Source organism: Mauremys reevesii, linkage group 1 (genome assembly GCF_016161935.1).
Source record: "Mauremys reevesii isolate NIE-2019 linkage group 1, ASM1616193v1, whole genome shotgun sequence".
Taxonomy (NCBI): Eukaryota; Metazoa; Chordata; order Testudines; family Geoemydidae; genus Mauremys; species Mauremys reevesii.
In genome coordinates this window covers 66910431-66922967 of record NC_052623.1, presented here as the reverse complement: position 1 = coordinate 66922967, position 12537 = coordinate 66910431, and the positions used below count along the sequence as shown (strand labels likewise).

Here is a 12537-nt window from a genome sequence, read left to right as displayed (position 1 = left end):
TCCATAACTGTTTTCCAAATTCGACATCAGTTGCTAATAGTTTCCCTGCCTGAAAAAATTAAATTTAGTATTTTTCCAGTTTTTTAATATTTGCCCAGGTCTACTCTCCTCATTTAGACAAGAGTGGTAGATGTGCTTTAAACCTATTTCTTTTGTATTTTAACTTCCTCTTGATGTGGAATATTTGTTAGAGAGGGGATTCAGGCTGGACTAGCAGCCTTCAGTTACTGAAGACAAGCATGGATGAGCTAAATGTAAAGAAAAACAATGAGTGAATGGTGGAAGAAACCAGAATAAAAGGTTGTAAAACTTGAGGCTTGTAAAACATGTCAATTTGTCACTGTCTCCCAGTGCTTAGTATATATCTAATATATGAGGATTCCTGGTTCAGACCTCTGAGGGAAAAGTAGTTTCCAACTACACTTACTCTGCTTGTAAGTGGAAGTTCAATTTATACTTTTTGTTTGTTTGTTTTCTTTGGAGACATTGAAATTTCCTAACTGGAGACTGTGTTTCCGTTGAGGGCAGAGTGTATGTATACCAACCAAACCACACTATATGTTTTGAAAGGAAAATCCACATCCTTATATTAATCCTTACTTTTGTCTTTTACAGTATTACGTGTGTACTATTGGAGGTGGTGGCAAATGTATTAATCTTATGTTCAGAATTTCCTGTTTTCTGCAACCCCCATGAACCACAGACCACATTGCTGTGGGACCATATCACTTGAAAATGTCACTTCCTTGAGAAGAAATTTTTATGGAAACTAACTTAAAAAAAAGTTTGGTCCTTGAGGAAGTTTTGTTTTTATAGCTGTGGAATAATGTTTAACTCTTCACAGCTGGTTTTCTAATAAGACTGGATCAAGGAGAATTTTCATAACTGTCGGTCATTCAAGATATTTATTTCACTAGCTTAAATATTTTGTTGTTGTTTCTCTAGCTTTCAAAAAGACTGAGAGAGAGAGACTGGAAAGTGGGAGATCTCTTGCAAGCAGTGCTGAAATACTGTGAAATGATGGAGAAGATGTCTGATGGGGATAGACTTCTGAATAAACCTTTATTTGGCTGGCTTCTGGAAAATGTCTGAAAAATCCAAAGACCCAATATTCTTCCCTTCATTCCTCCTTTAGAAGGAGACATGAAGGACAAAGATGTATAGCGTTAAAATTTAACTGATGAATGGTCTATTAACTGTCAGCATTTTAAGAGACTTTGGGGTGAAAGTAAATATAGCTGTTCTGTAAGTATTTTGTGACACTGTATACGGTATGTTTATCCAGTGCATATCTTCATAATTGATATCAGAGTATTGTGTCCATCCACGCATATTTGTATATACTGCTGTGTTCAGACTATAGAATGTGTATGAAGAAAGATCTTGTCCATGGACAATAGTTGACAGGTGATAAAACAGAATATACAGGGATTCCCACTGTATTGGTATAGTTTATAATCGGAGGCATACTATATTAATAGCATTATTAAGTTTGAATTGCTAAAGAAACATGTTTCAATTTTACATGCAACCATTTTTATTGCAAATTCTATGTTTTGAAGCATTTTGATATGTTGGTCTGACATACTAATGCATTAGAAATAGCAAGTACTTGTTGGAGATTTTCCTCTTGGAATTTTGCCATCTTTTGAGAAAAACAGTTCCTTATCCCTAATTGTCCACATATAAATGATTTTTGTGTCACAAACTGATCTTCTGAATAAGGATCACTATAAAATAGTAAATTTTCTTAAAATATGAAAAGAGAAAAGTTTTGCAAATTGGTTGTCATTTTTCTTCAATAACTTTTGCAAAAATTCTTGTTTTAAAGGAAGCCATTCAATCAAGTCTTTTAACAAATGGAACTGTGAGGTTGGTTACTAATGCTGTATGCTTGTCCTGTGGTTGATGGGTTTGTCTGTGTCTTTACAGGTCTATTGGTTCGTAAGTGCTAATAGTTCATCTTGTTTTGTTTTACAGACCCTTAGGGGATAAAGTGTTCCCTGACGAATACCAGGATGCTATGTAAAACGTGATGTCACGGCAAGAGAATAATGGGGCCTTATCTATTTTGGGTGGCTATAGGAATTTAAACATCCAGCTGACTTTAAAGGACTGTAGCTGTTTAAATCACCAAATTTAGAACCAGATCCTGAGAAGTTGAGAACTTACAATGGAAATTGCATATGCTCAGCAACTCTCACAGTTTCATCTTTGGTTATAGATAAGGGTCCATGCATAGGGCTGGTGAGCCCACCAGCACTTTCCTTGCAGTGCCATTGTGCTTTGAAAAAGTATGCGAGTGCTCATCTTTTAGCCATTACAGTAATCTGTAAAAAGACCACCTCCCGCCAACATTGGAATATATATAAAAAGTTAATGTATACAACCTAGACCACTGACACCAGTTTAAATTTCCAGTTTCTTATGTCTGCTCAGGAACTGTTACCCGAGTTTAAATTCATGTTGCTGTATCATCTCATTAATTGAAAAAAAACAATTGGTGCCTCATGGCAAAATTAAAAAAAATCTATTTAGAGATAATTTTGTTTCATATGGGCAATTTGGTCTAGTTGATTTAAGCATAGCACAAGGAGACAGTTCTAATCCTAGTTTTGCTTCTGATTTGCTGTGTGCCCTTGCCCAAATTACTTAACTTCTTCGTCTTAAGTCCCCCAATGTGTATAATGCAACTAATGACAATTGTTTTTACAGTGCTTTGAAAATATGAAGAATTAAGGTTTGTTGTTTTGTCATCCTCCCTGAGGTGCCCCCCCCACACACAAAAAAAGAGATTTTTCAGGGGCTTTTGTTTTCCTGGTATGTGTACATGTTCGTGGTTGGTTGATTGTCTTTTTTGTTTTCTTTTTTTTTATTTCCCCCAGGACATTGGCTCTTTCTGCTTAGTCCTCATTTGAAACCAAGCTCTGTTTGTGACTCTCCTGTTTGCCAGAGCAATCAATAGAATTATCACAAATAGAAAATTGACTTTAAGTGATAAGCAGCCAGCGCAGGGCCGCCCAGAGGATTCAGGAGGCCTGGGGTCTTTGGTGGTGGGGGGCCCCCGCCACAGGTCTTCAGGGCACTTCAGCGGTGGCTCCCAGAGTGGAAGAACCCCCCACCGCCGAATTGCCACCAAAGACCCGGAGCGGAAGAAGCTCCGGTGGCCCAGGCCCCGCGAGAGTTTTCTGGGGCCCCTGGAGCGAGTGAAGGATCCTGCTCCAGGGCCCCCAGAAACTCTCCTGGGGGCACCTGCAAGGCCTGGGGCAAATTGCCCCACTTCCCCCCCACTTCCCCCCCCCCCGGGCAGCCCTGAACAAGAGCCAAATGAATCTGAAAAACAATCCCACTGTGCCAAATTCTGCTCTGATTTATGCTTTTTGCAATCCCATTAGTAATCTTTCAAGGGTTGAAGGACAGCACAGAATATTGGTCCAGGGTTTCCAAGTCCCCATTAGTGTCCCAAATTAAAACAGGGATGAGAAATACAAAAAATAATGTGAATACACAACGGTCTGTAAAAAAGAACAATTTTCCAAAAATTTCCATGCAGCATCAACAGATTAACAAATTTGTAGAATATGATGGATTTCTAAAAAGTCAGTTAACAGATTATCACTTTTTTATGAGGTGGGTTTACTACAAAAGGTAGACAGATGAGCAGGTTCTTTGACATTTATAAAGGTTTAAACAGTAGTTAAGCAGGAAATAGTTCATTTACATTAAAATAATAGTATAACTTTTAAAAAGTGATTCTTGCTTGGAGATTTTGGCCCCAAATATATCCATGTTTTAACTGCATTGACTTAAATTCATTCCTGATGTACCATTTGACCCATTAGCTTTTTCTCTAAGTAACATATAGCACAGATTTCAAATATGTGTGTGTAGGTTTTTGATGGAAAATACTTAATGTTTACTTTTAAGTAGATAATATTTTTACAAATCTTCTTTAAACTTATGTTAAGGCATTGTCATCTGGCTTCAGGACTCTTTTCAATTGCCAGTTGGATATTAAAAATAGGAGACAAGTTTATAGATAATTTAACTTCCATACAATTGTCATTAAATAAACAAAACTATAACATTTCGTGGGAATCCTTATCCTGAACAAATCTGATTGACATAATCTGCCTGTTAATGAGGAAAATTCACTTCTATTCTAAAGTGAATCAAAGATTATTCCATAAACTAGTTAATTTAAACCATTCCCTTCAGCATACAAGTGTAATGAAATGAAAATTCACTGTGAATGAGACAGTGGGCCAAATGATGATCTCTCAAACCAGAGCAAATCTGAAGTATCTCCAGGATTTAGACCAATTTAATAGAGCAGAATTCATCCCATTATGTGTACTGTGTGTATGTATTGGCATACTAAAATTAGGGAAATTTGTTTTGGTTATTCTTTAATTTTAGATTGATAGAAATATATGCAATAGCTACACTGTTCCAGAATACCATTTAGTAACCAAATTATAAATATATCTTTTGGTATTTTGAAAATTGGTAATGGTTTGATATGTTTTATAAGATTCTGTAGTTAAAGCACGTTAAGAAGGGTCACTCTATAAAATAACAGTGAAAATGACAGTGTTAAAACAAATATATTTTCTCTTCAAATTTGTAAAACAAGATGCAAACAAAAGCTTTAATATTAGGATTTTTTAAAAGCATTTCTAACAAGCCCATATGGTAAAATGCCATTAGAAAGATCTAGTATTTCTCTTTCAAAATGAGAATACAAAATAACTCAAGCCTTATTTAAAAGTGATATAAATAGTACATCTCTCCTTGGTGCACTTTGAGCTAAAAAATCACTATTCCAGAACTTATGATGTCTCTCTCAAAGATGTATCTGATTTTGAATGTTACATTTTTCTAATGTAACTGTATCTATGGGACCTCTTCTCTAAAGAGATGCTCAGACTTGGGAAGGTGGGAGCGCAGTAAGTAGTAAACATTGTCACCAGCACAAGAGGAGCTAGTATTTGCATTAGCTATTTACAAAGCATTATTTGAAGGAATAAAATATTGGTTTCAGAAATTTGTGTTGTTTTTGGTTTAGTTTAACAATTTCAGCTTTTCAGCAAGAGCCACTACTGTCAAACTTATACTGTATTTGAGCTTTGAAGAGGCAGGTACAGTGTCTGACCACTGTAGTCACTTTATTTTGTACCATCTTTGTACATTCCTGTTGTATAGCTGGAGCTGTAGTTCTAGAGGGTCATTGTTCTTTGTAATGTCTGAATAGTATTTAATACCAAACTTTATTGTTGTTAGCTGTAACTGCTGCTTATTTGGTTACTTGTGCATTCTTATGATAATTCACAGCCCAGTTCAGTGACTCAATTGTATACCAGAAGCAGAGTGAATAACTTTAAATGTTTATGTAACTATACTAAATGAATTCAATATGAAGGTCTTGTACTGTAAAAAAGTGACATCTTTGCCATTTTAGTAATTTGATAATGTATTCAGTTACCAGATTATGAACTTCAGGTTGCACTAAATTTGTCCTTGTTTTTCACTGTGGCTTCAAAGAAAATAAACACATCTTGTGTGCTTTCAAGAGAACTGTCATTTATTGTAATCTCTTAGAATTTTCTTTTTTTCTTTTCACCTCTCACAAACTAAATAGGATTGGTCCTGGTTATGTGAAAGAACTCAAAGGCTGGGACAGTAAATAGCGCTAGTGCAAGAGTAGATGGCCTTCTAACTGAGTTAGCACTAAATCGGTGTCCCATCAGGATGTTAAAAAACATGGTAGTGCTCTCCTTGGCATGAGGTGTGAAAACCAAGGTTCTGACCGCTTGTAGTAAAGATCTCATGGTCCTTTTTATGAAAGTTAGTGAAGTTAATGCCAAATTCCAAGTTGAGAATTGCATCCTGCCCACCTAAGTTTCCCCTAGGCTTGTCAGTTCAATACAGTGTTCTTCACATCCTGTTCTAAACAGTTGTGTAGTGTTGTGTGCTTAGCAGCTCCTTAAAGTGTTGACAGTTCAGTGCTGGTGAAGTGATTCCTGCATAGATTGTGCAGTGTTTGGGGAATCCTTAAGGATGAAAGACTGCTATGGAGTCTTCAGGATAAATGCAAGAAGATATGTGGTAATGAAAATATATGCATATGTATATTAATTAAAAATACTTAACTGATCTGGTGTTCTGTGAACTAATGTTGGTTTGCTTAACTTGTCAGATAAGGAATTGCTTTATTGTAAACTACATCAAAGTGACTTAGACTGTGCTAAATTCAAAGACACAATGTGGAGAATGAGTCAAATACTCAAGGAAGAAGTAAATTACATTAACATTTTTGTTGCTACACTAACACATTGAAAACAGTTGTTTTGAGGAGCAAGAAGTTGGGGGGGTTGATTTCACAATTTAAAAAAAATATAATTTTAGCCCAAAAAACCCCATCTTTATGGATATTGAGTTGGATATTTTTGTATGTACTTGATAGTTTCATTTGGTAACATTCTTTGCTTCAAGAAATCCATTAGAAGGGAGACTTTTATGCTTTTGATTGTTTCACATTCAACTGACTGGAAATCTCTACTGAATGGCTTGAAAATATATTGTATGCAGTCTTGCTACATTACATGGTAAAAAATAAACGGGACTAAAAGGAAATTTGGTGGGGACGAGTAAGGAAGATATAGTTATGATTTGGAGATTTTTCTTGCCTCTAGGAACTTCTTTGTAAAAGGTTTTGGTTCTCTCTGATTTCTGCTCAGCTATGTAACTACATCAAGTCAGTCTGGCAATGTCTGTCTAATCCAGACGTACTAAAACTTCTGTTGTCCTCAGTTACTCCATACCATTCCACTAGCACATACCCTGCTCCCGCTCCTTACACATCGCTTGTTTCCTTGCTGGCTTCTCCCCAGTCCATAGCTTGAACTCCCAATGTGACTGAATTCCATGCTGATTACCACCCTGAGGATCAGATTGAGAGGTGGCCAGGGAAGTGTCATCCTAGGACTGCAGGCTGAGGTTGAAGAATGATGCTCTGACTGCTACCTTGGGTAGCTATCAAATGTCTGGTAGTCTCCCTCCCCATCGCACCCCCCATCAAGGCAAGTTGCAAAGTCTGTGATCCTCAGAAACAAGGGAACTGTCTATGACAAGTGTGAGACCAGTGTGAGTGGTAACAAGAGCACTGGCCCCTGATCCTGGAGCTCGTTTCCACAACAGTTAAGAAGGACCATGAATCAGGGCCTTCAGGAGAAAATAATCAGATTCTTCTCTTCAGCACTGTTTTCAAGAAAAATAATAAAGAGCCTTCTTCCTGTTTGTGGAAAAGGTGGCAGAGATGGGATTATTTGTTTAATCCATGTTTTGGATGCATATAGTTGTATAACTACTGAGATGGATTAGAGTACTGATGACAGGGTATTCTTCTTCTTCTGTCTGTTTCTTATCCCTGTGGTATCTTCTCTCACATCAACTTCTCTATCCACAGCCACACTTCCCAGGCTCACCCTCCAAAAACCCTGTGGCCAGAACACTTCACTTGTCCACAAGGGTACCTCCTTGTTCACACCTACTTCATTTGTGTCATTGTACCCGTCTGATCAGCACTGCTGTCTTCACACTGTTTCTTTCCTGACCGCAGCTTCTTGTCCTGATGTGACTCCCACTCTGCTGATTCTTGGCCAGTGGGAGTGGTTAAAAACCAACAACTGGGGAGACTGTTCAGTTGGGAGGATAAGCCATGGAAGGAGGTCATCTCCCAGAAACCATCAAGCAGCAAAGTAGAAGAAGCAACCTAAATTATAGCTTTTTTCCCCCCACTTAAAAAAAAAATCTGGTCGTTTAGGTTTGGGATCTGTTTCATTACTGTCAAAACTCTGAAATTTTATGCTGACCAGCAAGCATGGCTAAGTAGCTACAGAAATATAATGTAAATTTAACATACTGTATTGTTTGCACAGACCAAGCATATTTGCTGTGCTGTATGGAAGCTGCTACCCTGCATAGACACAAGACCAGACTCACCCTGCTATTAGCAGGCACAATTCCAGCAAAATCAGTAGAGTTGCTTACATCGTCTCAGTTTGGACCATAATGTTTAATAACAAACTGGATATGATTTTTTATTTACTTGTCATTGAAAAAGGGTATGTTTTCACGATTATCACCTCTTCACCTTATGCTGTCAGCAGACATTACAGCCAGATTGGTTAACCACACAAACTCAGTCATGCTTTTCCTTCTCCTCCAAGAATGTTAGTGTAATATGAACAGAAATACAGTAAAGGGCTAACTGACCATCTTGTCACCATGGAAACCCTAGATTCACAGGAGATAAATCATGTTTCCTTTGAAGAATGGAATATAAAAGAAATGACCAAGCAAGAAACTCTCCATGGAAAATAAACTGAGGAAGAAGCTCATTGTAACATAATTGCCTGGGGAAATCACTTCCAGAGACAGCGTAACATTTATTAACTGCTAGGTTAAACTGAACTCTTTAAATTTATTCTATTATGTAACATATCCATTAATTATTAAAACTAGTTACTTTGAATTAACATGTAATAAATTCATTTGAGTTTTAAAGGAACTATGCTGTAGCATCTCCATAGCAACACAAGGGTGCTCATTTCAGACACCATTGATTTAGGAGCTAACTGAACCGACATCTCAATTTAAAGTTGAAATCCGTAGAGCAGAAAAAATGTGGTTGCTCTAACATTGGGGTGGGGTGGTTGGAGTAGTGAAAGGGTTAAGCTGGAAATCTTGACTGGCCTCATAAATGTTGGCATCTTCACTAAAACCTCTCTCTTCCTGTGACTGCCTGAGAAAATAAAGAGGTGGGTGTTGGAAATTCCCAAAAGAGTCTGGAGGGGCCTCCTTAATGTGATCAAAGAGCTTTTGAGAAGCTGTTTGTAAGGCTTCTTATAGACTTAGCTTTAGAGGCGAACTAATGATCATTTTTGATTAAAGATACTTTTTCCTTTTCCTTATACTGTCTTTGCGTGTGCTGTTTAGTGTGCATGCTTACCTTGTAGTTATGGTATGCTTAGGGTTAAACTTGTTTTATATTTTCCTTCAATGTAATAGCTTTCTATAATTATAGAGAACAATAATTTGAGTAAAGGAAGCATTCCTATGCTAACCACCCACAGAACATGCTGCCCTAATATAGATGAATTGGCATATAACCCTTAGCCCTCCGTACTCGTGTTAACAAAATAAGGGCTGTTTAGTAGCATCATTCTTTTTTAATTTTCTATTTTAAAACCTAAACACCAGATTCCCTAATTAAGATGAGGTTTCCATCATCCTGCCAAAAATGCATGTATTATCTACTTAATTTAGAGAGCAAGGGCTTTACTCGTTATATTACCCTAATGATCCAGACATCTCAGTTCATTTAAAGGTAGATTAATTTCCTCACAAGTGTCCTGTGTTTACAGTTCCCATGTGCGAATACACAGTCATGCAATAACTCCGGTATCTGTAGCAGGGTGACTAATCTCCAGGCAATCAAGGGGGATAGGTGCTGCGTGTCTCAAACCTTTCTAAAGATAGCTGCCATTGTGATGTGCCAGAAAGAACAACTGAAAACCCTGAGATTTCTTCATTGCTACCTTGCATCCCAACATTGCACTTTATGGCTCAATGTTTCTGTCATTATTGGAAGGGAAGAGAGAAACATAAATCCAACTTCATTTTTAATTATATTGTAATGGGATTCCTTTAGCTAGGTTTCAGGCAGGGCTGTGTGGTTTGAGAGATGTTGGAGGATGTGTGTGTCCGGGGCAGGGAGAGGTGCATACACACATACAATCAGAATTATATGTTCCATACTACAAAAATGAATCCAGATTACTGGGTAGAAGGAGAGAGAAGCCAGGGACTGATGGAGGGTTGGAGAGCTGCTTAATTTCCACTATGCCTGAACAGCAAGCAGCATTGCCAACTCTTGCAAGTTCCACAATGTGATGTTTTTCTTTAACCTCCACCTTTTGTAACCTCACTTTTCTTTTTCTTTTCTTTTTTTTTTTAAACGAAATTTCTAGCCATCATGGTTGTGGAGAAAAACTTGAAAATGTAAACCAAGTGCATATAGAAACCAGATGCACAAAGAAAGAACACAATTTATTATTTTTTAAAATCTCATGGCTTTAAAGCCAGTCTCATGATTTTTTTTTGGTGTCCTGACTCGTAATTTTTGAACACGTGGGTTTGACAATAATAATTCAGCACATCTTTCTCCTGGATTTTGTACAATGTCATCTTCAGTGTTGTAGCACCCATAACCTTAGCACCAACAGCGGCTGCATTGTTAAAAAGTCTGGAGATTTTTTACAGAAGTCTTGAGAAATTTCCTAAAAGCCTGAGGTACCATATGACCCTTTCCCAGCATTCACCATTCTCCCAAAGACGTATCTGTGTTATATTCAAAGACATATCTGTGTTATATTCAAAGTCTGTGTTATATTCAAAGTCTGGCACCAAAGTCTTGAATAGGGTATATTCAAAGTACTATAACCTATAATCTTGTTCATATCTAAAACACAGGGCTGGTCCCTATATGTATCCCACATGTGAGTATGCATGTGCACCATACACCTGAGACCAGAAAATATTGCATATAGTGTCATTAGTCCACACCTATGCCCTGAATCTCCTCCTGCTCTGCACTGAAGGTATAAGGGAAGTGTGGACTGACCACCTCTCCAGTTCCTCCTTTCCACTGCATGCCTTGAGTCAGAATCCCCTGTGGCTGGAGTTATCATTGTATTGTCTTCATCTCGGTAACTATAATTGTATATAGTTTGTTAATGTTTTATAGTATTCCATAGAGTTATCATAGGTTAGTTTTCCCCAAGCCTGGGGACCCTCTCCAGCCCACCTTTGAGGAGCATGGCTGTGCCTAGAATTCTGGGATTAAAAACTGTCTTCTGTTCTTGCTTCGTGGCTACCACCACTGTTAGTGCCTTTACTACCTTGGCAAGGTGCATAGCTCTGTCAAGTACAGTGTCGCTCCTTGCCACCCTGACCTGAGAGGGACAAAAGCGTTAACTGAGGAAGCACCTCATAAAAAAAGGCCATGATACTTCAGTCATATCCAGGCCAGGGAGAACTCCAGAACATTGGCCACAACTGCTGAGCATGAGCTCTGGAGCAGAAGCCAGATCTGAAAACCTGAAGACCCATTGTCTTGGGCTTCTCATGAGAGTAAAGGGGCAGTCTTACAGACAAAAAACAGATCCCTCTCTAACTCTGCTTCCAGGAGAAAGGGTCCTTCTCTGACTCCTTCCAAGTTGGGTAAGTCTTCATGCACCGGTCCCAAAGATCTGGTTTGCCTATGTCTCCTAACCCTGGAGGAAAATCATGCCAAAGCAAAGCTCTAAGAATAACAGCCTCACTACCCACTCTGATGATGGCCAGGATCTCCAGCAACCCGAAGGACCAACACTCACTGATACCAACCAAGACTTCCAGACTGGGCTCTCTCCAACAGTACTGGCCTGGCCCCCTAGGGATCCACTGAACACTAAGTCTGCTATGGCACTGGATCCGGCGGAATCAACAACCAGACCCCCTTGTACCTGGGGATGGATTGAAATGTATACTCCCACAGAGGGTATTTTCACCTTTCTGGACCCACAATCTCCTCTACGTCCAGTTTTGTTTCTGAGAGACATTTTAACCCAAGAAGAGGATACTACCACAAGGAAAAGGAGTTACTCACCTAGTTGAGCCAGAGCTTCCTTCCACTGGTGTCAACAATACCGGCAGTGGAATCTGATCTGACCTTGTAGGCTGAATCCAGTGTCCAGGATGAACAATCATCTCCCAGGGAGGTTAGTCCAGACAGGATTTTCAAGAGTTTCCTTGACCCATCTACCGTCCAAGCAGGAGTACCCGGCAAGGGATTGCTAGTGTCCATTTGAGCCTCTCCCAACCAGCCTTTGACACTTTGTACTGGCCTATTGGGGTCTATGGGATCCTTATGCATGGCATCAATTTCAGTAGTCTACTAGAGTCTCATTGCCCCTCTCCTAAATAACAGCAACTGGCTCCACAGGAATATGTGGAGGAAGAAGATCATGACCCAGATTTTCTGGGTGTATCATCTTCCTCACCTAGGGCTGTCAAGCGATTAATGGCGTTGTTAAACAATAATAGAATACTAATTATAAAAATATTTTGGATGTTTTCCACATTTTCAAATATATAGATTTCAATTACAACACAGAATACAAAGTGTATAGTGCTCACTTTATATTTCTTTTTATTATAAATATTTGCACTGTAAAAATAAAATATTTTTCAGTTCACTTAATACAAGTACTGTAGTGCAATCTCTTTATCGTGAAAGTTGAACTTACAAATGTAGAACTATGTGCGAAAAATAACTTCATTCAAAAATAAAACAAAGTAAAACTTTAGAGCCTACAAGTCCACTCAGTCCTTCTTGTTCAGCCAATTGCTCAGACAAACAAGTTTGTTTACACTTACAGGAGATAATGCTTACAATGTCACCTGAAAGTGAGAACAGGCATTCCCATGGCA

General features: G+C 38.4%; 1 protein-coding gene across 7 annotated transcripts in view; it reads left to right on the top strand.

Moving 5' to 3' along the window:
• The window catches only part of AKAP11 (A-kinase anchoring protein 11), a 63962-nt gene extending 58390 nt beyond the window's left edge, over positions 1–5572 (top strand). For 4 of the 7 annotated variants that reach the window (XM_039532737.1, XM_039532730.1, XM_039532715.1 and 1 more), the window contains one exon: positions 946–5572. In XM_039532737.1, coding sequence (XP_039388671.1) covers positions 946–1092 — 147 coding nt within the window. In that variant the 3' untranslated portion in view covers positions 1093–5572. The remainder of the gene's footprint in view (positions 1–945) is intronic. The other 3 variants (XR_005597078.1, XM_039532722.1, XM_039532741.1) reach the window with 3 other exon arrangements.
• Positions 5573–12537: the final 6965 nt, after the last annotated feature.